At 38.6% G+C, this 21287-nt stretch overlaps 4 protein-coding genes across 4 annotated transcripts in view; 2 read left to right on the plus strand and 2 right to left on the minus strand.

The window, feature by feature from the left end:
* Positions 1-10225, plus strand: part of pitpnc1a (phosphatidylinositol transfer protein cytoplasmic 1a) — a 49891-nt gene extending 39666 nt beyond the window's left edge. Inside the window, exons 4-9 of the mRNA XM_024271654.2 lie at positions 58-65; positions 2132-2203; positions 4222-4317; positions 6185-6340; positions 6856-6919; positions 8923-10225. Of these exons, the coding sequence (XP_024127422.1) occupies positions 58-65; positions 2132-2203; positions 4222-4317; positions 6185-6340; positions 6856-6919; positions 8923-9233 (707 nt within the window). The 3' untranslated portion in view covers positions 9234-10225. The remainder of the gene's footprint in view (positions 1-57; positions 66-2131; positions 2204-4221; positions 4318-6184; positions 6341-6855; positions 6920-8922) is intronic.
* A 2043-nt stretch (positions 10226-12268) lies between these two features.
* On the minus strand, positions 12269-15726 carry slc25a19 (solute carrier family 25 member 19). The gene is made up of 7 exons (XM_024271652.2): positions 15562-15726; positions 15157-15305; positions 14768-14923; positions 14448-14618; positions 13447-13615; positions 13136-13266; positions 12269-13055 (listed from the first exon to the last, which is right to left on the minus strand). Exons 2-7 carry the CDS (start codon positions 15286-15288, stop codon positions 12852-12854), a joined length of 963 nt encoding a protein of 320 aa, XP_024127420.1. The 5' UTR covers positions 15289-15305; positions 15562-15726; the 3' UTR covers positions 12269-12851.
* Positions 15727-15900: 174 nt separating this feature from the next.
* mif4gdb (MIF4G domain containing b) lies at positions 15901-19451 on the plus strand. Its single transcript, XM_024271650.2, has 6 exons — positions 15901-16008; positions 16612-16716; positions 16818-16927; positions 17134-17289; positions 18036-18128; positions 18208-19451. The coding sequence occupies exons 1-6, from the start codon at positions 15996-15998 to the stop codon at positions 18433-18435; spliced, it is 705 nt and encodes a 234-aa protein (XP_024127418.1). The 5' UTR covers positions 15901-15995; the 3' UTR covers positions 18436-19451.
* Positions 19354-21235, minus strand: mrps7 (mitochondrial ribosomal protein S7). Its single transcript, XM_024271651.2, has 5 exons — positions 21088-21235; positions 20334-20525; positions 20205-20268; positions 19956-20123; positions 19354-19834 (listed from the first exon to the last, which is right to left on the minus strand). The coding sequence occupies exons 1-5, from the start codon at positions 21129-21131 to the stop codon at positions 19613-19615; spliced, it is 690 nt and encodes a 229-aa protein (XP_024127419.1). The 5' UTR covers positions 21132-21235; the 3' UTR covers positions 19354-19612.
* Positions 21236-21287: the final 52 nt, after the last annotated feature.

Below are 21287 nucleotides of genomic sequence, written 5' to 3' on the forward strand. Positions count from 1 at the left end.
TGTTTTTTTTTTTTTTGGTGTTCTATTCCTATCCATTACCTGGACTGGTTCGGTCAGAGTACACGGTGAGTACTTTCTACTTCCTCTCACATGTACCTTCCACCTGATCTTAGAGCAGGCATGAAAGAAGTCTTCTGCCCGTGAGATTAAAGGTTCCCCCTCGCAGGAACATGTGCATTATAAAATGGAAGCACAAACTGTATTTATTTATTTTTTTTCCTGGTTTCAAAGCCCAGCTGTTGAGCATTTTTGGAAGCGATAAGGAGCCTTATTTACCTCGGTGCATCCTGGAGAGCTCTCACAAACCTTCACAGGCTTGCTTTTTCAATGGATGCTCGCTACTGTGGCAACAGAGGTGCCAACCCTTCAATGGAAAATGCAAATGCCACAGTGCTGCAAATTAGAGCCGAGGCCCACTTCACGCTCATATTCCCAATGTAACAATAGTTTTAATATGTCATGGTAAACAGCTTGATAACTTTACTTTTATTTGCTTTCAAACATTTTAGAGCCTCACTAATAGATTGTACTTTTGTAATTGTCATATTTGCAAAATGCTTTTAGATAGACTGGTCCGCTTAACAGTTTTTTGTATTTATCAAAGTGGATAAAACATCTAAGGGTTACAAACAAGTGAGAGTAATACTACTTTAAAAAAGGAATTCTCACATAGAAGTTTCATTTTTGCATAAAATCAATAAAAACGAACTAGAGATGAGCAATATTTTTAATAGATTTTCTACCAGTCAAACTTTCACTAATGAAGCCAAAGATCAGCAAAAGCTGCCAAGCTGCAGGAATTTAAATGAACAATCAACAAAATAAAGGAATTTGATTTGATTTTTAATTGTGTTGTAGAAAGTATTTTAATATATTTATGGTAATAGTGGCTGTAGTTTGTGTGGTGTGATGACAAACAAAAAATAAGGTGAGCTGTAGCCAGCAGTTTTCCAGCATCTGCATTAGAGATTTATCCCAACAACAGTTTCCCACTGAATCCATTAAAGGTCACACTGTGTTTTGGTCCATTTCTTTTAAAAACCCATTACACTTTCTGCACATCACGACTGTAGTATTTATTACAACTGCACAGCAGCAGAACCAACCTACTTTGAACTCTGTCCCAGTTTGCAACCGTTGACTGTATATAGAGAACTGGACTGAGTGAGTCAATTCAGTCACCTTTTTTTTCCGATACTGTCGTCGCCATTTTGGAGTCAGAAATTGTCAGTACCCAGTGATTGGTCCAAGTCGGCCTGAGTCAGTGTTACTATGGCAACCATTCCCACCAATCAGGTGAGAGCTTGTTGGAAGGTCACACCCCTACCCCTTCAAATGGCTCAGGAGGATCTGTCAATCAATTGTTATGAACGTCCAAAGAGAACCCACATGATTTTATCACGGCATCTGATTGGCCAGCTTATATGTTGAATACCTTGCACTAAAGAAAATATTTCATGAAAAAAAAATAGAATGAGGAAGAAGTATCAGAGAAGGAATGGTTATTTGGACAAACAGAATGACTGAGTAACAGCTGTTTATTTCTCCATAGAAGTCTATGGGATTTTGGCTATTTGGAGCCAGCGGATACTTTCTGTTTGGAACACCACAGGGGAGGGGCCACTCAGTCCAGCTCTCACATACAGTCACTGTTTCCAACACATAAAACAACCTGACCTCAGGGTTCGTCATCTTCTCCAGCTTTTGGTCTACATGTAATTTGTGTTGAATTCCAATATTGTTGAAAGCTTTCACAAAGTGAGGACATCTGTTGTGTTCCCCCAAAAAACACACAACTGTTTGGTCAAGCAACTAATTCTGTTACCAGTACCACACTTTATTGTAGTACTGAAAGAGTTCATCTTAAATGAAGTTACCTAAGAGCAAACACAGTGTTCAGAATGAGGTAGTGAACTGTAAGCATGAGTCATGACATGACAAAACAACAAATCAATGATTGCTACTCACAAAAATAATCCTGTTTGACTTACATTACAAAAAACTCACAGAAACCCAAATGGTCCCAGATGTGTCTTGTGTGACAAAACAAACACAATAAAGCAGTGCAGAGGAACAATCACAGTAGTGGGTATTGATTTCTCATTGTTTAGTCTTTTTTTCTTTCCTCCAGTGCTCTTTCCTGCCCAAGTTTTCCATCCACATAGAGACCAAATATGAGGACAACAAAGGGAGTAATGATAATGTAAGTAGTTCATCTGGTCTGTGACAAATTCTATGATTAAACCTAGAAATGAGGAGTTTTGTTTTTTCTACCAAAGGTTTGATTACTCTCTTCTTTTCCATGCATTTATGTAAAGTATAGCTCTTTTCTTATGCGCTCCACATCTACTTTCCCTTCTTACTTCAACCATCGTCATGCTTATTAACTAAAAAGCTATTTTTTAGGCCATTGTTCTTGAAAAGTATAAAGATAACAAGCACTTAATTGCAACCTGCAGGCAGCGGGCATTATGGGTAAAAATTATGGTAGTGTCCTAATGAAGTTGGCCGCAATATTTCTCTTGCATGAATCAGAATTTTGACCTTTAAAATGAATGCTAAGTGAAACTAAATTAGTATAAAAAATAGAGTACAGTATTACATTAGATCTAATACATGATGGAGGAAAAATCCAAATGCAGGATCTACAAATTCTACAGAAGTAATTCACCTTTGGGAAGCTCATGATGGGGGCTTGAAGCAAAAAATTACACAGTAACAGTGACTGTGCAAAACAAGTAAAGAACAAATCGGAAAGGTTAAAAGGCCTAAAATGCAACAAAAAAAGAACAAAACCTTTAAGAATTGCATAGTTTTCGCTAAACAACATAAGACAAAGGTTTACCTTCTTGTTTTGTTGTTACATTTATTTATTCTGCAACAAGGATCACTTCCTGTATTTAACAAATTACTAGAAGTCTTTTTTTTTAATAGTTTAGTTAGTTATATAGGGATATATTTGAAAATAATACCTTAACATACATCAAAAGTCTTGAGTTTTGACTTTATTAAAAATAGGCTGCTTGAAACCTTTTTGTTTCCCATTTCATGTTAAAAAAATAATTTTTTCAACCAAGATTAGTTTGATCAAATGGTGTAAATAAACATCGGGAAAACTAGTTTTTAGACTGACATTTTGAAAAAAAAAAATAGGTAAAAGAAAGCATCATGACACAGACCTCAAACAATAAGAAAAGAAGATGCAGTTTTGATCAAAGCATGAGAATAAATTAATGAAATGGAAAATAGACAAAAAGTTTTTTGACATGGTTGGCCTTAATAAGGTCTTAAAAAGTTTTCAAAAATTAAAGTTGAAGAAACTAGTAGAAACCCTGTAATAAAGCTTTTGTAAAAGCTTAATATGTAGCATAAGAGCTTTGACACAGTGTATTTTAATATTTCTCAGTGGAACAATATTTGTGTGTAACAGTGAGAATCTGTTGGGAAGTTTTTGGTAATGTTTGCAGCTCAAAATATTTTGATTTGCAAAAAAAAAAAAATCTTGTTTGTTTTTGTTTATAGTGTAATATCTTGTAACAGGGGTTTAAAGTATGAGTAAAGCATCATCATCTGACATCACATAAAGATGTTCTTGGATTTTTCACATCTTTCACACGAGTAAAAAGCCGTTTGCCTCGTCTCCAGCTCTTCTTCAGAGCCAGTTAACTCTTAGATTGGCAGAATCAAGCAAATCTGAGGGGTTACACAACATCACCTCATCAACAACTGAGCTGAAAACAGCAATCAGCAGCTCCTCTCAGTGGTTGGTTTCACTATTGCACTTGGAGCATTTCAATTTCAAGGATGACCATGGCTCCACTTTTGGAAACTAAGTGGAACAAATGGTAGAGTAGGTACATTTAATAAAAGGGTTCACTCTCTGCACTCTCAAGTTAACAATTAACCGCCCCAAAAGTTCACTCGCACTCTGATTTTTTTGTAACCTTTCAATTTATCTGCCTGCTCTTTCATTTGCACGTCTGGGTAAGAGTTTAAAGTAAGTTTAATCAAGAGGTAGTGACATAGGAGCAGATAATTGTGCGTGCATAAGTGACTTTAACTCAAGCAGAGGATTGTTTCCTACAGCCCATTTACACCCTTTACTGACTTCTTTATTCCTCCATCACTGCATTTCCAGCATGCTGCTAGGAGGGGTTTCTTTTTGCCACCATTCACAACACCTTAGCTGTGGTGTTAATTTTATGTTTCTCCGTCCCTCAGATCTTTGGCAGCGAGCCCAAAGAAGAAGAAACAGAGGTCTGCTTCGTGGACATCGTCTACGATGAAATCCCCGAGCGCCACTACAAAGAATCGGAGGTACAAGAGGCAATACAGAGAGAAAACAAAAGGGTAAAAGGGAAACCAACAAGAAAGTAGTTGTCCAAAGTACCCGCATCTTGTTTATGACCACCAGCTGGTCATGAAGCTCCTCTGAATGATGAAAGGAGGTAAAGTGCACGTGTGGCAGAGGTGATGGATATCAACAGTCAGGACGTGCATGGGTATGTATTGGACTATCTATCAAGGCGTGATGGTCATAAGGAGCTGAGTTATTAATAATCTAGAGGAGTCACGACAGCACTGCTGCGGTATTTTATTATTGACACCTTCATTCACACACCGCTCAGCCAGCTTTACGATCCTCTGCTCTCGTATAGATAAGAATAGCTCAGCGATATTAGATGGCCAATGCAAATACCACTTGACTTATAGACAAATGCTCTGAGGGTGCTGTGTATCTTGGCAACTTCAACTACTTTATCCTTCAAGGTGGATATCTGAAAACAGCTGAAGCCAGTGTCTTTAGGTAGGCTTACTGTGATTGTTATTTCTGATGTTGTTTAATGGGTTCATCAGTTCTTTTGTTTATAAACAATTGATTTCTGGAAGTCCCATAAGATCTGAGCATAGATCTTTACCACCCTTTGAGGTCTGCTCCACCTTCTCTTTGCTACCTCTGATTGGATGAGGGATGGGTGTACTCTTTCTTGGCCTCTGTCAGGGGTCGTCACCATGGAGACCTTTGTCTTCTTTGCCTCCAGACTATGGAAATGACCAACGAATCTCAATAATATCCATTCACTTTAACATTTTAAGCAATCTAAGAATTGCAATCTGTGATCCTAGGACATAGTTTCTGCAGAGCAGCAAGTTAATCTAAAATTCATTTCTGAATTGTGGGCGGGACCGTAGGTGCAGAGTAGGCCTGCTCCCCTTCCTGCTACCCAACTGTTTACACGCTCCCCCCAACCTAACATCAGGAAACAAAAATGGCGAGCAATATTGGCGCCATCAGATGTTTTGACCAAGACGCCCACTAGGACGAGGGAAACAGAGACGTACATGGATCTATCTGTCTACAAGTGGATGCACCAGAATGGAGCAGAGCAGGGAGTTTGTGGCCTGTCGATTGTAGTTCCTATTTCTCAACTACAAGCATTTTCAAACAGCAGCTCCTGATATTCACCGATTTGAATGGAGTTTTAAGATTAATTTTCTCAATATATGTCCTCCATCATCACGAACATGTTAAAAATACAATTTTTATTGGAGTGGGTCATTAATAATTAAACTTATTAGTAGCAGGTTTAGTACTTGTAGTAATAATACAATTATTTTTTATATATTTGATTATTAGAGTTAAAATAAGTTGTGCCTTTTAGGCATATGGATGTAGCAAAATGACCCAGTTTCAAAAACATTGTATACAATTTGTATCACAGATACTGTTAAGTGGACTCACTATGTATTAGAGTTAGCCAGTGACAAAAAGTTTCACAATATGGGTTCAATTGTGAATCTTATACAGACTAAGCAGCAGGCTTCTTCCATCTCTGACTTCTGGTTGTTGTGACAGAGATTGTTGTATCGCCCCCACACACTGTTGTCACAGAGACAACAGTCAAAGACGAATGGACACCACCCTATAATTAGTCCATGGAGAGTGGTGATTAATGCAAGTGTGGTTTGGTGGACTTCGTCACACCAGCATGAGTCTTGTTATGAATACAGGGGTTCCTGTCCCGGAGACCTGGAGAAAGGATTCGGTACATCAATGATAGCGTGGCCTATTAATAACAGGAAATGACAACCCTATAATTAGGAGAAGATTTGAAGGGACAAAAACAGACTTTCATAGGAGGAACATGTCTTTTCTTAACCCGAATGTCTCATATCTTTGTAGGATCTCCGTTATTTCAAGTCCAAGAAGACAAACAGAGGTTTCCTCCAGGAAGGATGGATCAGCACCCAGGATCCCATCATGTGCTCGTACAAACTGGTCACCGTCAAGTTTGAAGTGTGGGGCCTGCAAACACGTGTGGAACAGTTCGTGCACAAGGTCAGGATCAGGGAAAACTGGGTTAAAGCTTGTTTACATGTGGTCAAACTTTCTGACCCGTGTAGATTACTTCCAGAGCTAGAGGCGGCAATTTTCTGTTGGAGAAACATGGTGTTCTGTTATCACGCTCTTAAAAAGTCTGTCCTGGTCACCTCTCACAGCTTCTCCTGGCTGCACCCTTCAAACTTCATATCTCTGATTTAGCAATCAATTTCTCCTAACTGTGTGCAGCATCTGTCTGTGGGTTTTGGTGTCCTTTTCTTTATTTTTTTTGCCTGAGGCTCCCATACAAACACACACACAGTCATGCAAGACGAAACCTGGGTCAGTACTCACAAGGTAACTTTAATGACTCATATGTCCAGGGGCAAAACAGCAACACCACAAACTTCAAAGTGTTGTTAATCATTTTCTCTTTCAGAACTAACCAGAAGTCATATCTCACCTTGAATCTCCTCCTCTGCACTTCTTTCTCTCGGATTTGACTCTTTTTGCTTCCTTTTACTCTGTTTCAGGTGATCCGAGACGTCCTGACCCTGGGTCACCGGCAGGCCTTTGCCTGGGTTGATGAATGGATCGGTAAGTTCAGCAGAAGTGGCATTAAAATGAAAAATGATAATTGATAAATTATAACCATTTTAAAAGATTTAGGGAGTCATAAGTACACTACTCACAATGAGTTAGGGATATCATGAATCCTTTTCCTATTTGATCTAAATTGTAATGAAATGCGCAAAAATTCCCTTTGATATTATGAATAAAAAACAGGGAAAAACACAGTTTTCATTTGTTTGAAATGTATTATCCCCCAAAAAATAAAGCAATACTAAACTAAATTGACCATGTCAATTGCAGGTATGTCCAGTTTTTGCTGCAGCGACAGTCGGACAGCGACTTATTCTTCTCACTAGCCTCATGATGTTGTTCTGAGGAGATCTGTTCCATTCTTCCATAATTAATACATGCAGTTCTGCCTGGTCATTTGGGGGTGGGGTACGATCATCCAGTCTCAGCTTCAGTTTCAGCTGGTTCCAGACGTGCTCCACTGGGTTTCAGGTCCGAGGACATTGATGGTCATACCACATAAGAGACTTTCACTTCTTGAAATGAAGCAGTGACATTTCTGGCACAGTATTGTGAAGCATTACAATCCATGAACAGAAATTTGGGGATTTGCTGGTGGAATTGGGGCATGATGATGTGTTCTATGATGTTTCTGACCCGGACATCTAAAATAACCAAATTGGTTTTGAGCTTACTGGTGATGCCTGTCCAGAGTGTTGCACCTCCACCACCAATGCAATCCCTGGGACCATGTTGCTCTTGGCATATCGCTCCCCTCGCCTTCTCCAACAATGGTGATGACCATCATTTCTGTCCAAGTAGACCTGCCACTCATCAGTGAACTGGACAGAAGACCATTGCTCCATCGTCCAGGTCACATGGTCTTGTGCCCAATAAAAACTTTCACAGAAGGCCTTGGTGTCAGTGCTGTCACTTGCAATGGAGTCAGCAATTGGTGCAATGGTTTGTCTGGAAGCCCTAGTACCTCTCACATCTGGAAAAGGCATCTGCAGTTGTGTGGCATTTACAATACCATGTCTGAGTAGTGAGTACATAGGTCTTTAGATACTGGTCATGGTTGTGGTTTGTCACTCATAGGGTTCCAATCCTGGGTCTGTCACAAACTCTCTATAGTTGTGTCTGCTGATGAAACTTTGAGACTCCTCAAGTTCACCTGCAACATCATGGCTGTCTGAGCGACTTACTGGCAAAAACTGTTTTTTAAAGCCACAGAATATTGAAGTTGATGCCACTTTGCAAAGGTTTTTCTATAAGAATTTTTTTTGGTTTTGGCCCGAATAAGTAAGACACACTGTATACAGTGAAACCATTATGTGGAAGACACAAAACGGAGTGTGTCCATCACCCCAATTGAACAACACATTCTCACTCCCAAGTCGTCACACATTGACGTTTGATTAAGGACCCCTCCATGTCACTTTTTGACATTTTGGGTGTCCACAAGTTGTTTTTTTATGACGTGCTGGTTGTTCCCATTAAATCCCGGGTCCCCAACCTCTGGGCGGTGAACAAGAAATGGTCCAGTACCGCCACGCATAGCGCACCAGTAATCCCACACCGGGTCCGAACCAATACCGGGTTAAGGTTAGGGTACCGGTACTGGACACGTCCCAAGGACCATCACGCATTTGGTACTGCGTCTCAAAGGTTCCGGACCCTTGATTTTACGAACAGCCAGCACGTCAAAAGATGACGAGTTGGGGACACCCAAAACGTCAAAAAGTGGCGCAGAGGGGGTCTTAACAAACGTCAATATGTGACGACTTGGAGATGAGAATGTGCTGGTATGCAGTATCTACTGAAATTTCTTAATATCCCTGACTAATTGGGAATAGTGTAATCGTGGTGTTACTTAAGCACTTAGATGTGAGTAACCTGATATTTCACAGCAATAACTGTGAACAAGTTATGGTCCTGATCAAATGTTTGATACATAAATAAGAGTAGTTGCTCTGGTTTAGTCATTAACTTGTCTAAATTAACTTTATCTCCATCAGATATGACCATGGAGGAGGTCAGAGAGTATGAGCGTGCCACACAGCAGGCCACCAACCTCAAGATTGGAACATTCCCACCTGCCATCTCCATCTCAGAGACACAGCTGGCGTCCAGCGCTCGAAGCGGACCCAACAGTGCTCCATCAACGCCCCTCTCCACTGAAGCCCCCGACTTCCTGTCGGTTCCCAAGGACAGACCCAGGAAGAAATCTGCTCCTGAGACTTTGACCCTTCCGGATACGGGCCGCCGAGACTCCCTCTTCAAACTGCCCAGCTTCTTCTCCTGGAACTCCAGTCCACAGCCAGAATGAGAGCAGGACCGCCCCAGCGAGGAGCAAACCCTTCCCACAATGCCCGCAGGAACAAGACAGGCAGCTTCCTCTCCACGGCAACATGTCCCGGGAGGCTCAAAGGTTCAGCCCGTCGATGCCGGAGTCTAACGTTGACCACAGACTCCTCAATCACCCCTCCTCTGGATCAACAGCCGGCCTTCAATGTGCACCAGTCAGCATGGAGACCATTTAGCTCAACTGAATGTAGCACATTCCTACAAAGCTCCATCCCAGAGTCTCAACCTGTTTCCATAAGCTCAGGGTGTCTTCATGACATTCGGTTGCTCCACAGAACTTGTATAGAGATCAATTCTTTTCTTTAAACACCTAAATCTGCAGCTTCATAACCAGAAGTGTGTGGTTTAAATGTTGTTTTTGTTCGTTTTGGAAAGATGATGTTGGGTATTTTAGTTTTTACATTCAGGTGTACAGTGAAAGTTCTTGTATAAACTGTATGAACCTCATTCAAATGATATACGGTCTTTTAAAACAACATTGTGTCCAGTGATGGAGCTGCTATAAAGTGTATGTGCATTAACTAACAAGACTGTTTCCTCTGTTTTGATTTATAGTGACTTCTCGCAGCCATTGTGTCGTCGGGTGCTGGCATGATTTCTTTAAAAATGTGTAAATAAGTAAGGAAGTTTTTAACTTGTCTTCAGTTTAGTTCAGTGAAATTGTTGATACATTTATTTCAGCTGCATTAATTTTCATTCACATTATTTACAGATTTTAGTTTCAGTATTTATTTGAATATTGTTATGTATTGGGTCTCCATTGAGTTTATTATTTGACTCAAAAGCCAGTAAATCTGTTAATATGAGATGCAGAAACGATGAAAAAAAGACTCAAATCACAGTTTAGAGTATGTGTAAAAAACAAGTGCAATCCAGAACTGACTGCAGATCAGCTGTTGTGTATCATATTTTTTGTATATTTGTATGGATCTCGAATAAAATCAGTTGATCAGATTAAGTTAGAGCTGTGATTGTTTTCTCATTCAAGCTGTGAGGGTTTTTTTATATTCAACTTTATTTAAAATATATTTGAAAAATAAACATTTGCACAGAACACAAATATAAGTGAAAACTTCCTTTGATAATAACTTCCTGTATCAGGAATAAAGAAAACAACCAAGACAAGCAGAAAAACATACATATATCTGTCAAATGTATTTTTGATGTTTAAAAAAAGGGGAAGTGAAACAAATATGCTTAAGAACATATTTAGAAGCTCCTGTTATAAAGTAAAGCCAACAAATACAACCTTGTATGCTTTTATAGAAGCATCTCTGATAAAAGTAAATGCAGTAAATGGTAAAAAATGTTCATATGCTTCTACATTTAAAACACTCAACATAACAATTTCCCCTGGTGCCACAAAACACAAATGACTTCAGCCTGTGAGAGGATTTCTGTACAGTGTCCAAACTTGCAAGACTGAAGACCTAGAGCTGCAACTCCAGTTTCCATCAGGTAAACAGCTTCAGTGTTTGCAGAAATCACCTTAAATGGGAAGTTCTTACCTCATAGGATTGTGTATAAAGTCAATTAATGCAGCCAAACGTATATATTTACAAAGCTGCAGTGTGAATAAAATGTGTTGATTTAAATGACAATAGATTAACAAAATCACAGCAAATAAAATGTCTCAATAAATAACAAGTATATATGTTGTATATTTCAAAAATATATTTTTATTATGAATAAAAAATTCCCCTTGACAACCCATATTATTTGTGGTGTGGAGTCTCCTAGCATACAGCTAAATGTCACAGTTGGCAAGAGGTTGACCAGTGCTCCAGTCAGTGGTTGATATCAGTCACTATTCTTAATGATGACCTTTGACCTAGGTTCGGGCCTATGCAGAACAGCATCAGAAACAACAACAAAATCCTTTGTACATGCCACTCTTGGGGTCAACTAATGCAAACCTCCAAGGTTTTTTCCCCTTTGAGTTCTTAATGAATAGGATCTATGTACGACGTATCGGCTCATAGGACCAGCTCAGCGGCCTTGTGGTAGAGTATCCGCCCTGAGACTGGAAGGTCATGAGTTCAAATCCCTGCCAAGTCATACCAAAGACTAAAAATGGTACCCAGTGCCTCCCTGCTTGACACTCAGCATTAAGGGGTTGGATTGGGTGGTTAAATCGCCAGGTGGTTCCCAAGCACAGCTGAGTCTCCCTCTGAGGATGGGTCAAATGCAGAGAACATATTTCATACACCTATGTGAGTGACAACTAATGTGTCTCAAGTGACTGTTTTATCCATCAAATGCACTGTCAGGAACTCATACTGCAGGTAGTTTCTTTAGCTAGTAGGTGTGGATTATATCAAGGCCTAGTACTGTCCAGTTCTTCCTTTCTTGAGTCTCCCTTTCTTTCTTGGATGTCTGTGATGGTTACTAAATCTTGTTACACCAAGTCCTTATGTTGTGGTCTTATATTCACTTTCCACTGAGCACTCTTATTGTGTGATGTTTCTTTTCCTTGCACACTTCTTTGGTATTGTTCACTCGAGTTTTTATTGGTCTGTCTTCATGTTGCTACACAGTCAATACGGGTAAATCTCTGATACTTCAGTGAAGAACTTCTGGGTAATCCTCCTCTGTCTCTTTAGTGTTCCTTTTCAGGAGAACGGCTGAGACTGTAAGTCTTAGACAGTTTCCCTCAGATACAGACAGTTGGTTGTATCTGGCATTCCATTCTTCTTCACCCTTCTTCAGTATCTCTTCAGTCTCTTGTTGGGGGAGAAGTTGCTTCTGCATCGCATAAGTTAGCAGATGTGGAACAATAAGCTACCAGTTTATTATTTCTATAGATTTTAGGTTTTGTTCATGAAGGTCTTGTTCTAATAGCCCATCAGTCACTGCCTGATCAAGATGGTATCTAGAAGCCTTGAAAGTGTTTATCACATGAAGACCCGAGAGCCAAAACTTCACAATTAGTATCCAGTTTTGCAAGTTTGAACAGTGTGTAAGAATCCCTCGATTTTCTGGTTTATGGTCGCCATGTTGCCACTTTTCCTATGCACCAGTGTACAGATGGGTGTGCAAAGGAAGCCTTTATTTTCATAAACCTCAGTTTGACATAAAACACCTGAGAAAGTCCTATAACAGACACAAACCTCAGCACAACTGTAGACGACCTATCGAGTTTAAGACATACTGAGATGTCTAAGTATATGTTCTGAAAATAGCTTTGACATTAAATGTTTCTTTTTTAATATCTGTACATACCAGATAAATCTGAATTTCATTCCTTTTTCTATCCAGTAGGTCCACATGGGTGACCCTTCAAACAAAAAGTAGAGTTCAAAGTGCAAACTTCAAAATAAAAGCTGATCATTTTTAGTTTTGTGATTAAATAAAATTCAGAATATTCATAGGAAGTTAGGATGTAAAATGCTGTTTGTATTTGATCAAAAATCTGACAGTTTTCTTTTTTAATATGACCTTTTCCCATCTGTACATGTAAACAAACAGGAAACTATTACCGACCAAGCTGATGCATTTGTTCAGTGCATGCACACGAGGCGGCATAAGTGCATTTCAAATGTGCGTGATTGATCCTTCTGCATTTCCCTGGTCTGTCTTCTCAGTCTTTGGCGGGCTCTGATGTTGTTTGCCTTTTCTTGACGTTATGAATTAAATTAATGAAGAACTCATACCAAAAAAACGTAAAGCCTGTTGAGAGTGCAGCCTTTACAAGGCTGGGAGAGAGACCTTTGAAGAAGCCCCGAAAGCCCTCCTCCTTGGCTATCTGAAACATGCAGTCCATCAGACCACTGTAGCGCCGAACCTGCGCGGGACACAGAATCAAACGTCGACACGTGTCCTTTATCTGCTCCATTCATGTTTACATGTTGCAGAGAAACTTACCTGCCCAAAACGAGCTCTGGCAGCCTCAAAGCCCCCCACCTGGAGTCTTTTTTTGAACAGGTCGAAGGGGTACGTGATGGTTTTGCTGATCACACCAGCTCCACTGCCACACACCAGGCTTCTCAGACCTCCTAGGAGAGACATAAAAGAGTACAGACTTAGCTGCAGGGAGTTTTATACAAACACAGACTTGTTCTTAGAGTAATTAGCTTATTAGATTTTTCATTTTGCTTTCTACTAATAAAAACTTTTTAAAATCACATTCTGAGGCTATGAAAGCATTCAGATCAAAGATTTAACTCCTTGCATACCTCCTGAGTCTGAAGGACCCAGCCACTTCTTGAACACATTGTAGAAGAAGAACTGTAGTCCTGCGTACGGATACACGGCCATCAGAGTTGGCGATAATCCGCGATAAAATGTCAGCAGCCCCTCCGTGCACCACATGGTGCTTACAGCATGCCGCAGGTTCCTGTACACCTGGAAAAAACAGGGTAAAATGTCCTTGTTTTAGCTTCATGAGGACAATTGTCCTGATCCACCACTTTAAGTCCCACTCCAACCACTTCCATTCTAACTTAAACTTTTCCCATTATTTTTTTAATTATTATTATTTTTTTTTTAGCCAAAATCAAAACGCTTTGGTTGTTTTTGTGACATATTTTATGCACAGCTATACTACAAAATACAGAATACTACAAAACATGTTTTAAGACATTTTTTAAGTTGAATGCATTCAAATTCCTTTCTTGTCATCCTTCCATTTAGAATATTACATTTCATTTAAAGTCCCACTCCAATCATGTTTTGATCTATTGCTAAAGCGTTCACAGAGGTCTGTTAAGTATGATTATGTCGTTTTTAACCAAATCAAAAAACTTGTGTTGTCTTCTGGAACATAGTTTCTGCAGAGCGACAGGAGTTCATCAGAATTTCCCCATCTTTGGTGCAGAAGTAAGCATCTGCTTATTTCCCATGCTCCCTTTGTTTACATTCTCTCCCACTAGCTTACTGCCCCTTACAACCTCAACCTAGCATTAATAGCCCAACAAACATGGCTAGAAATATTGAAGCTATCCAGCCGTACAGGTTTAAGCCAGATGACATCTCACATGAGGAAAACGAAGACGTACATGGATCTATTTGTCTACAAGTGGATATATCAGAATGGAGCTTAAGCTTAAATACTTTTATTAATGTCCTTCATCATTACAAAAAATGCTACAAGAACAGACCCACTCCATTTCATTAGAGTGGGTCTTAAAATGTAAAAACTCTGGAAACAATACACAGTAGCAGGGAAGTGTCTTACCTTTGGCTCTCCCTGAGCTGCAAAGCGCGTCCGCAGTGTGTCCAGAGGCTGGCAAACCACCGTGGCAGAGCATGCTGCCAGACCGCCACAGAAAAAGTGAACTCCTGCTGACCGACTGTCATAAGGCGTCAACTTGTAGACCATTTTTGTTAGGACTTCAAAACTGGTAAACTGTAAAAAAATAATAATAATAATAATAATAAATAAATAAATAATAAATAATTTGAAAAATACACTTGTATATATATATATATATATATTTTTTTTTTTTTATTATTTTTTTTTTTGAATTTTTACAACAGCCAGGTTACAAAGTCTACCTGGACTGCACCATAGCAGATGGAGAGGAGCTGTGCTGGGACATGACCTTTCCAGAAAGCAGCGAGTCCTTCCTCTGAGTAAATGCAGCGAAAGGCCTGAAATTGTCCTGCATATTTCCCCTCAGGTTTGAGTGCAGACACACGCTCTATCTGTAGCTACAGCATAGGGAAACAAGACAAAAAACATGTTAAATGGAATCAGACTTAGACTTTTTTCTACAACCAAATGACTTATTCCTATTTATATACATAATTCAGGACCATTCAAGCTTAAATACTTAGAGGTGATTTTTTTTAATGGATGGGTTTATGCGTTTATTTACATCTTGGCTTCTGTGATTATATCAATATGAGGGCACCACCTGGGTGGGTCCCTGCTGCACACTTACCTGAAACCGGATTTTAACCACATCAAAGGGGCTGATGAGGGCTCTAGTGACCATCCCACCAGCCGAACCTGCTAACACAGCTTCTTTTGGGGAGATCGCAGCCTCCTTTGCCCCGGGGTCGAAACCCACCATTTCTGCACAACTTCAAACTAAAAGCAGAAAGTATGTTTTCATTCAACTTTTTAATATAAACTAAAATCAAATTTTTAAAAAATCCACGGAATATTTTATGGAGGGGAAAAAATTAATTTAACAAAACATATTTATATATTTTTGTGAATCCACTTTTCATAACAGAGGAGAGTCAAAGCATACATGGGTGTAGCTAGGCTAAGCTAAAAACAGAGCACTTGTTTCTTCTTTTCCGATACAGAATAATGCATAAATGTAAAATATATAATTTACCTTGTAGAAAAAATCATGCATACATATAGTTGCAGCTCTCCAAACGACCCATTACATAAACATACAATACTATTCGGACACGGGCTCTCCTCCGGTTCCTTCATACACTTCCGCAAACTTGGACAGCGCATGCGCACACTCCCATCAAAGATAAAATATTGCAACAAGATGTCCCTCCTGTCAATGACTACCCATTTGAGCAAACTGTTTGGGGTGATTTTTTTTAAACAAAATTAAACGTAATATATATGTATATATTAATAAATTGAAAAAAATAGGAAAGTGTGTGGACAATAAGCTATTTTAGCCCAAATTTATTCTTTTCAGTAAAGTGAAAATTTGACAGATAACTATCTTGACGTCAACACTTGATCTTCGGGAGATAGTTTCGTCGAGGCTTGGCTGCCCTGACTTCAACGTTATGACCATCCTACATGAGTCAAATAGGTACATTTTCACAACAAATTTCCATTTTTCACGCTGTAAATGAAACAGAAATGCTGACTAGTTCCATTCTGTCAAATGTTCCTTCCATTCATTTGTTTTAGCGGAGGGATATGACGGCTAACAAACCTGGCGCCTGACGTTTAGCTGTTTACGGCCGAAGCACTCAAGCTAGCAAAGCAAACCGGCTTATTAAATTGATTAGTGTTTGAACTGTTTTGTCACATAATATCAATCTATATTAAACGTGATCTTAATGCATTAGCTGTAATTTTAATATATTTGCATTCTTATTTAAATAAATTCTCATTATCTCAAAGCTGAACATTACATCTTTTTTTTCTCCATATAGGTTTTAATGTTCTGGTTGGTGCTTAGGTTTAGTTAGATGGCTTCCAGTCAACCCTAGGCTGGCTTAATCCCCTCTAACCCCTGCTGAATGAGCTGTGGGGAGCAGTCTGATGACAACAGTATTTTTGGCCACATGTTTCTGTATAGCTGGTGTGTTTTCTGCCAGAAGCAGTCTTATTTTAGTAATGAATAATCCTGTTTGATTTGGAAAAAATGCAGTTTGACAGTTTGATTTTCACATGTGCCTGCCTCCAGATGGAACTGAAACACATCCAGCTGTAATGGAAAACTCCACAGATGAATACAGGATCCAGTCGTTTGACCCAGACACACAGATGTTACTGAAAACAGCCTTGAAAGGTCAGCATCTTCTCCCTGTAATGTACTGTGGGACCTTTTTTTATTGTTAAAAAAATAATTATAATGTTTTTTTGACAACTATTTTTTGCCTATTTTTTCAGATCCAAGTTCGGTGGATTTGGAGAAAGTGTCTAACATTATTATGGATCAGTCTCTAAAGGATCATGTGTTCAGCAAAGAGGCCGGACGCATTTGTTACACTATTGTCCAGGTTAGTAAGAATGGGGAAAAACTACAGTTTGACTCGGAGCATCTCAGATTTCAGGATTTGGAAGAACCTAATTAAGTCTCCACATCTTAATCAGACAGTTTTTAATTATTTTATGAATCTTCTTCCCTCAGGTACTGTTTTTCCTGTGATTTTTTTTTTTTTAATCATCCATGCTTTTATTATGCTCCTCCTGATCACCGTTTCAGGCTGAGGCCAAGCAGAGTGATGGAAACGTATTCAGGCGAAACCTGCTGAACCGACTGCAGCGGGAGTTTAAGGACCGCGAGGATATGCGGGCTCGCTCAATACATGAGTGGGTGTGCTATGTCACCTTTATCTGCAACGTTTTTGACTACCTCAAGGTAAAAAAAAAGAAAAAATCACAAATGTTTTCTTTTTTGTTATTTTCACTTATTTCTTTGGAGGACTTCCACAAAAAAAACATGAGTTTTATCTTTTCTGATTCAAACTAAAACAGAAAACACAATGCAACACACATTCATAAATGTCTATTATTATTTTTTAATGCATTGCTATTATCCAAATACTTTTTTATATTTTTATGAAACAAAGAAGATGATCTGTGATTGCAGTGGAATCATTTTCCCTGTTTTTGTGGGTGTTTAATTCGAAAAAGTAATTAGATTCAGATACGTTCTTTAAATTGCCTTTTTTTATCTTTTCGAATTTTTGCCTCTATTTTTTTTTATGTACGAATCTTTGAGCTGCCTTTAGAAAATGAAAACTGATGTATATGTTCAGGTTGATCTGATTTTAATAAATTTTGTCTAAGTTTTAAGTTGTTACTCATAAGTTATAAATTGAATGTATTTTTCTATGTTCCTTGACATTATATCACTGCTAATATGCTGAATCCAATCAGTTTTGAGTTACAAATCCTCGATTTGATTTTTCATTTTTTATTTCTATTAAAAAAGACATGGTACCTAAAATTGCTTTGAAAAAGAAGTAAAAATTATTTTAAAGGAAAATCCACTTCGAGATTTGATAAATCAATATGGATCTTCTTAGTAAAGATCGGTTTGATATTGGTTAAAACATTTTTTAAAACCTGACGTCATGTGTTGTTTGCCTGCATGTCTATCAGGTGAACAACATGCCCATGGTGGCCCTGGTGCACCCTGTTTATGACTGTATGTTGAGACTGGCACAGCCTGATGCTCTAAAGAATGAAGAAGAGGTGAGGATGGTGTGCTAATGTGCTAATCGTTATATGCATTGAAGCTTCACCAAGGTGGATGTGTTCCTCCCATCTTCAGGTGGACTGCCTGGTGCTGCAGCTGCACCGTATCGGAGAGCAGCTGGAGAAGGCCAACAGCCAGCGCATGGACGAGCTGTTCTTCCTGCTGCGGGACGGCTTCCTCCTCCAGGAGGGTCTAACTTCCATGGCACGCCTGCTCCTCCTGGAGATCCTGGAGTTCAGGGCTGGGGGCTGGATGCTCAGCAGCACTGCCAACAAGTACTACTATAGCGAAATATCCGAGTGATCGGGGTACCGAGCATTAGACTTTCAAAATACGCGAGAGTTCTCGCTTCTTTTTAAACTGATTGAAAAACCAGCAGCTCCTCAGTGGAGAGCAACATCCTCCAGGCAGTTAGAACAGCCTGATGAGATAATCATTCACAACAAATCTTTGTTTTAGGTGCATTGTGCTGTATGACTGAGAGGTGGTGAGTGTGGATTGTGCAATAGTTAACAAAACTTTCAATTTCACGTTTATAAATGGGTTTTGTTTTTTTTTTGCTACTTTTAAAGACCATTTTAATTTTAGTTAATCAAATTCAAAAGTTGAAAGAGACATTCCAGTCTGATACAAACCAACATTTTTACTTTTTTGCGGGACATTACCTTTTCTGTTCCAGTGTAAAATTACAATTTAAAAAAACATTTACATTACATTGTAGTTTCAAGTTACTTTCAGTTTTGCTTTTGAATTCCATTTTGTTTTGTGTGACTTTTTTTATGAAATCAGTTCAGGGTTTTTCTTTTTTAATATATTTTCAAAAAATGCAAATTTTTAAATATCATTTTCACTAATTATGAAATCTAAAGAACTTTTTTAATTTGCTCTATATACATGAGATAAATGGTGCCAAAAAATGACTTACGTCTGCAAAAATGATCAAAGTGGTTCTTTGTAGAATGGGATTTTACAAACCTACTAGAAATTTGTTTTTAAAATAAATTGAATTATAAAAACTTAAACTCTAAACAAGAAAAAAGAATTAGGATGGAAGTGATCTAGTCAGTAATTTTTTTGATTTTACATATTCCTGTCGGATTCCTCACCACTAGCGTGGTTCATAAAAACTCAAATGCTAGTTTAAAGGATTAAATATTGAAAAAAGTCTTAATTTTTTTATTGTGTAATTAGAGTTCTTTAATAATGTCAACAAACTCCAGCTGATGTACCTCAGTTGTATTACAATGTTACAACACTTTTTATTGTTTGTACAGCAAATTCCAAGGTTTTTGTTTGAATAAATACTTTTCTCTTTCTTACCATAATTTGCAGTTATTTTGCATTTATAAGCTGTTTATTCTTCTGAATACAAAAAAGTAACCTTGTTTAGTCATTTCCACTATTTACAAAAGCTTTTGGGACAGCCATGACTTCCTGTCGCTGCGTGTCCATCGTGCTGCAGATCCTGAGACGTCAGCAGCTACCACCAGCGGTAGTGGGCGTAGGCTCTGTTTGCTTCGGCCATCTTGTGCAGCTCGTGCTTCTTCTTGATGACATTGCCCTCCTTTTCAAAGGCGGCCAGTAATTCTTGGGAGAGTTTTTCGTACATGTGGGTGCGCCTGTGTTTGTTTTCTCTGCACTCTGTGATCATCCATTTCATGGCGAGGAACCGGCGGCGGTTGTCTGTAAGTGGGATGGGCACCTAAGCAATTTAAGACAATGAAACATTTTTATGGGTTATTTTTTTGGTGCGACAAGCAGCCAAAATATATAATTCTCTTTATTATAAAAATACAGATAACCTTGCTATTCTTGTGACTGACCTGGTAAAACTTTCCACCTTTCTGTATGCTCGCCAGCCCAACAACAGGCTTACAGTTCTCCAGTGCTGTGTGGAAGATGGTGTAGGGATTACATTCAATCTCCTCTTTCTTCCCAGGTGGAGATTTGTGATATTTCTCCACCTGTTTCCTTTTTATGTTCTCCAGTGTCTAAGAGAAGATAGGAAGCAAACAAAGTTTTAAAAAAATGTACATTTCTTGATTCAAGCCTCCTGTCTGGTTGACATTTACCTGTGTGACAATCTCTCTGGCTAAAACCTTATTCCCTTCCGTCATGATCATTCTGATAAATTTACTGCAATGAAGAAGCAAAAATTGAGTCCACAGTGATCAGTTTGAAAAACTTTTTGTTTTCTGTACCTAATAACGGGATCGTCAAAGACAGAGCTTGTGGCGCTGCAGGTGGCTGCTTTTATGGGTCGCAGTTCTTTGAGCTTGCGCTCCTCCTGCTCTTCAGCACTCAGCTCTGCCTCGGAGCGGCTGTATGCTTCCCTCCTCACCTCCGGCTCTAGGTAGTATGGGTTATATCTGCTCCATCTAACCAGGAACACGCTGGCCAAGAGTTACAAAGAGTTAGTAAAGAAAATCTTCAAACAGGATGTCAATAAAGGAGTTATTAGACAAGTCATGGTATTAACAATGAGAAAAAAAGCATAAAATAGACAATTTTATGCTCTCAAATAGTTAAAAAATTATAATTAAAATACACTTACACATAATTAATGATCATTTTAAAATGAGAAATTCGCATGTTTTATGTTAAATATGGAAAAGTTTAAAAAAAACTGAAATGATTGAATATAACGCCACATATAATGCCATATTATATCGATAATACGGCATTCTGAAATTTGTTTTCAAACTTCTGTTTTTAGTCAATACTTTGGATTTATTATTTATTTCAGCTTAAGCAATATTGTTTTAAAATAAAGCTTTCTTTAATTAATAGCTTGACATTTTTTTCTTATAAAATAGTGACTCTGTTAAACCTAATAACTGACGCTTGAGATACAAAGTTAACATAACTGCCATGTGCTAAATATACAAAAGGAACGTAAAATGTACACGGTAGTATGCTAAGCTAAGAATATTATGACAAAAACGTTAAAATCACCTCGGTGTCCAAGGTTTAAGCAACCCTGCTACGGAGGCCGCCATGCTGAAAATGTGTAATGCGAGGACCCCAAATTGGTAGCCGAAGAGATGCCTTAAAATAATAGCAAACTTGCTTTATTTAAAATTACTTCCTTTATTAATTAACCACCATATAAATTCGAGATATGTCTTTATTTAAACCGGCAAAATTATGCATTA

Source organism: Oryzias melastigma, linkage group LG8 (assembly GCF_002922805.2).
Source record: "Oryzias melastigma strain HK-1 linkage group LG8, ASM292280v2, whole genome shotgun sequence".
Classification (NCBI taxonomy): domain Eukaryota; kingdom Metazoa; phylum Chordata; class Actinopteri; order Beloniformes; family Adrianichthyidae; genus Oryzias; species Oryzias melastigma.

Excerpts from the sequence above, each read along its gene's own strand:
- slc25a19 (XM_024271652.2), bottom strand. The coding sequence starts at position 15,288 with ATGGTGGGTTTCGACCCCGGGGCAAAGGAGGCTGCGATCTCCCCAAAA. Across the intron at positions 13,267-13,446 it reads GGGTCCTTCAGACTCAGGAG|GAGGTCTGAGAAGCCTGGTG; the intron begins GTATGCAAGGAG and ends TGTCTCTCCTAG. Across the intron at positions 13,056-13,135 it reads CCAGAGCTCGTTTTGGGCAG|GTTCGGCGCTACAGTGGTCT; the intron begins GTAAGTTTCTCT and ends TGTCCCGCGCAG.
- mif4gdb (XM_024271650.2), top strand. Across the intron at positions 16,717-16,817 it reads ACTGAAAACAGCCTTGAAAG|ATCCAAGTTCGGTGGATTTG; the intron begins GTCAGCATCTTC and ends CTATTTTTTCAG. Across the intron at positions 16,928-17,133 it reads TTTGTTACACTATTGTCCAG|GCTGAGGCCAAGCAGAGTGA; the intron begins GTTAGTAAGAAT and ends TCACCGTTTCAG.
- mrps7 (XM_024271651.2), bottom strand. The coding sequence starts at position 21,131 with ATGGCGGCCTCCGTAGCAGGGTTGCTTAAACCTTGGACACCGAG. Across the intron at positions 20,269-20,333 it reads TTTGACGATCCCGTTATTAG|TAAATTTATCAGAATGATCA; the intron begins GTACAGAAAACA and ends TCTTCATTGCAG. Across the intron at positions 20,124-20,204 it reads CCAGAGAGATTGTCACACAG|ACACTGGAGAACATAAAAAG; the intron begins GTAAATGTCAAC and ends ATCTTCTCTTAG.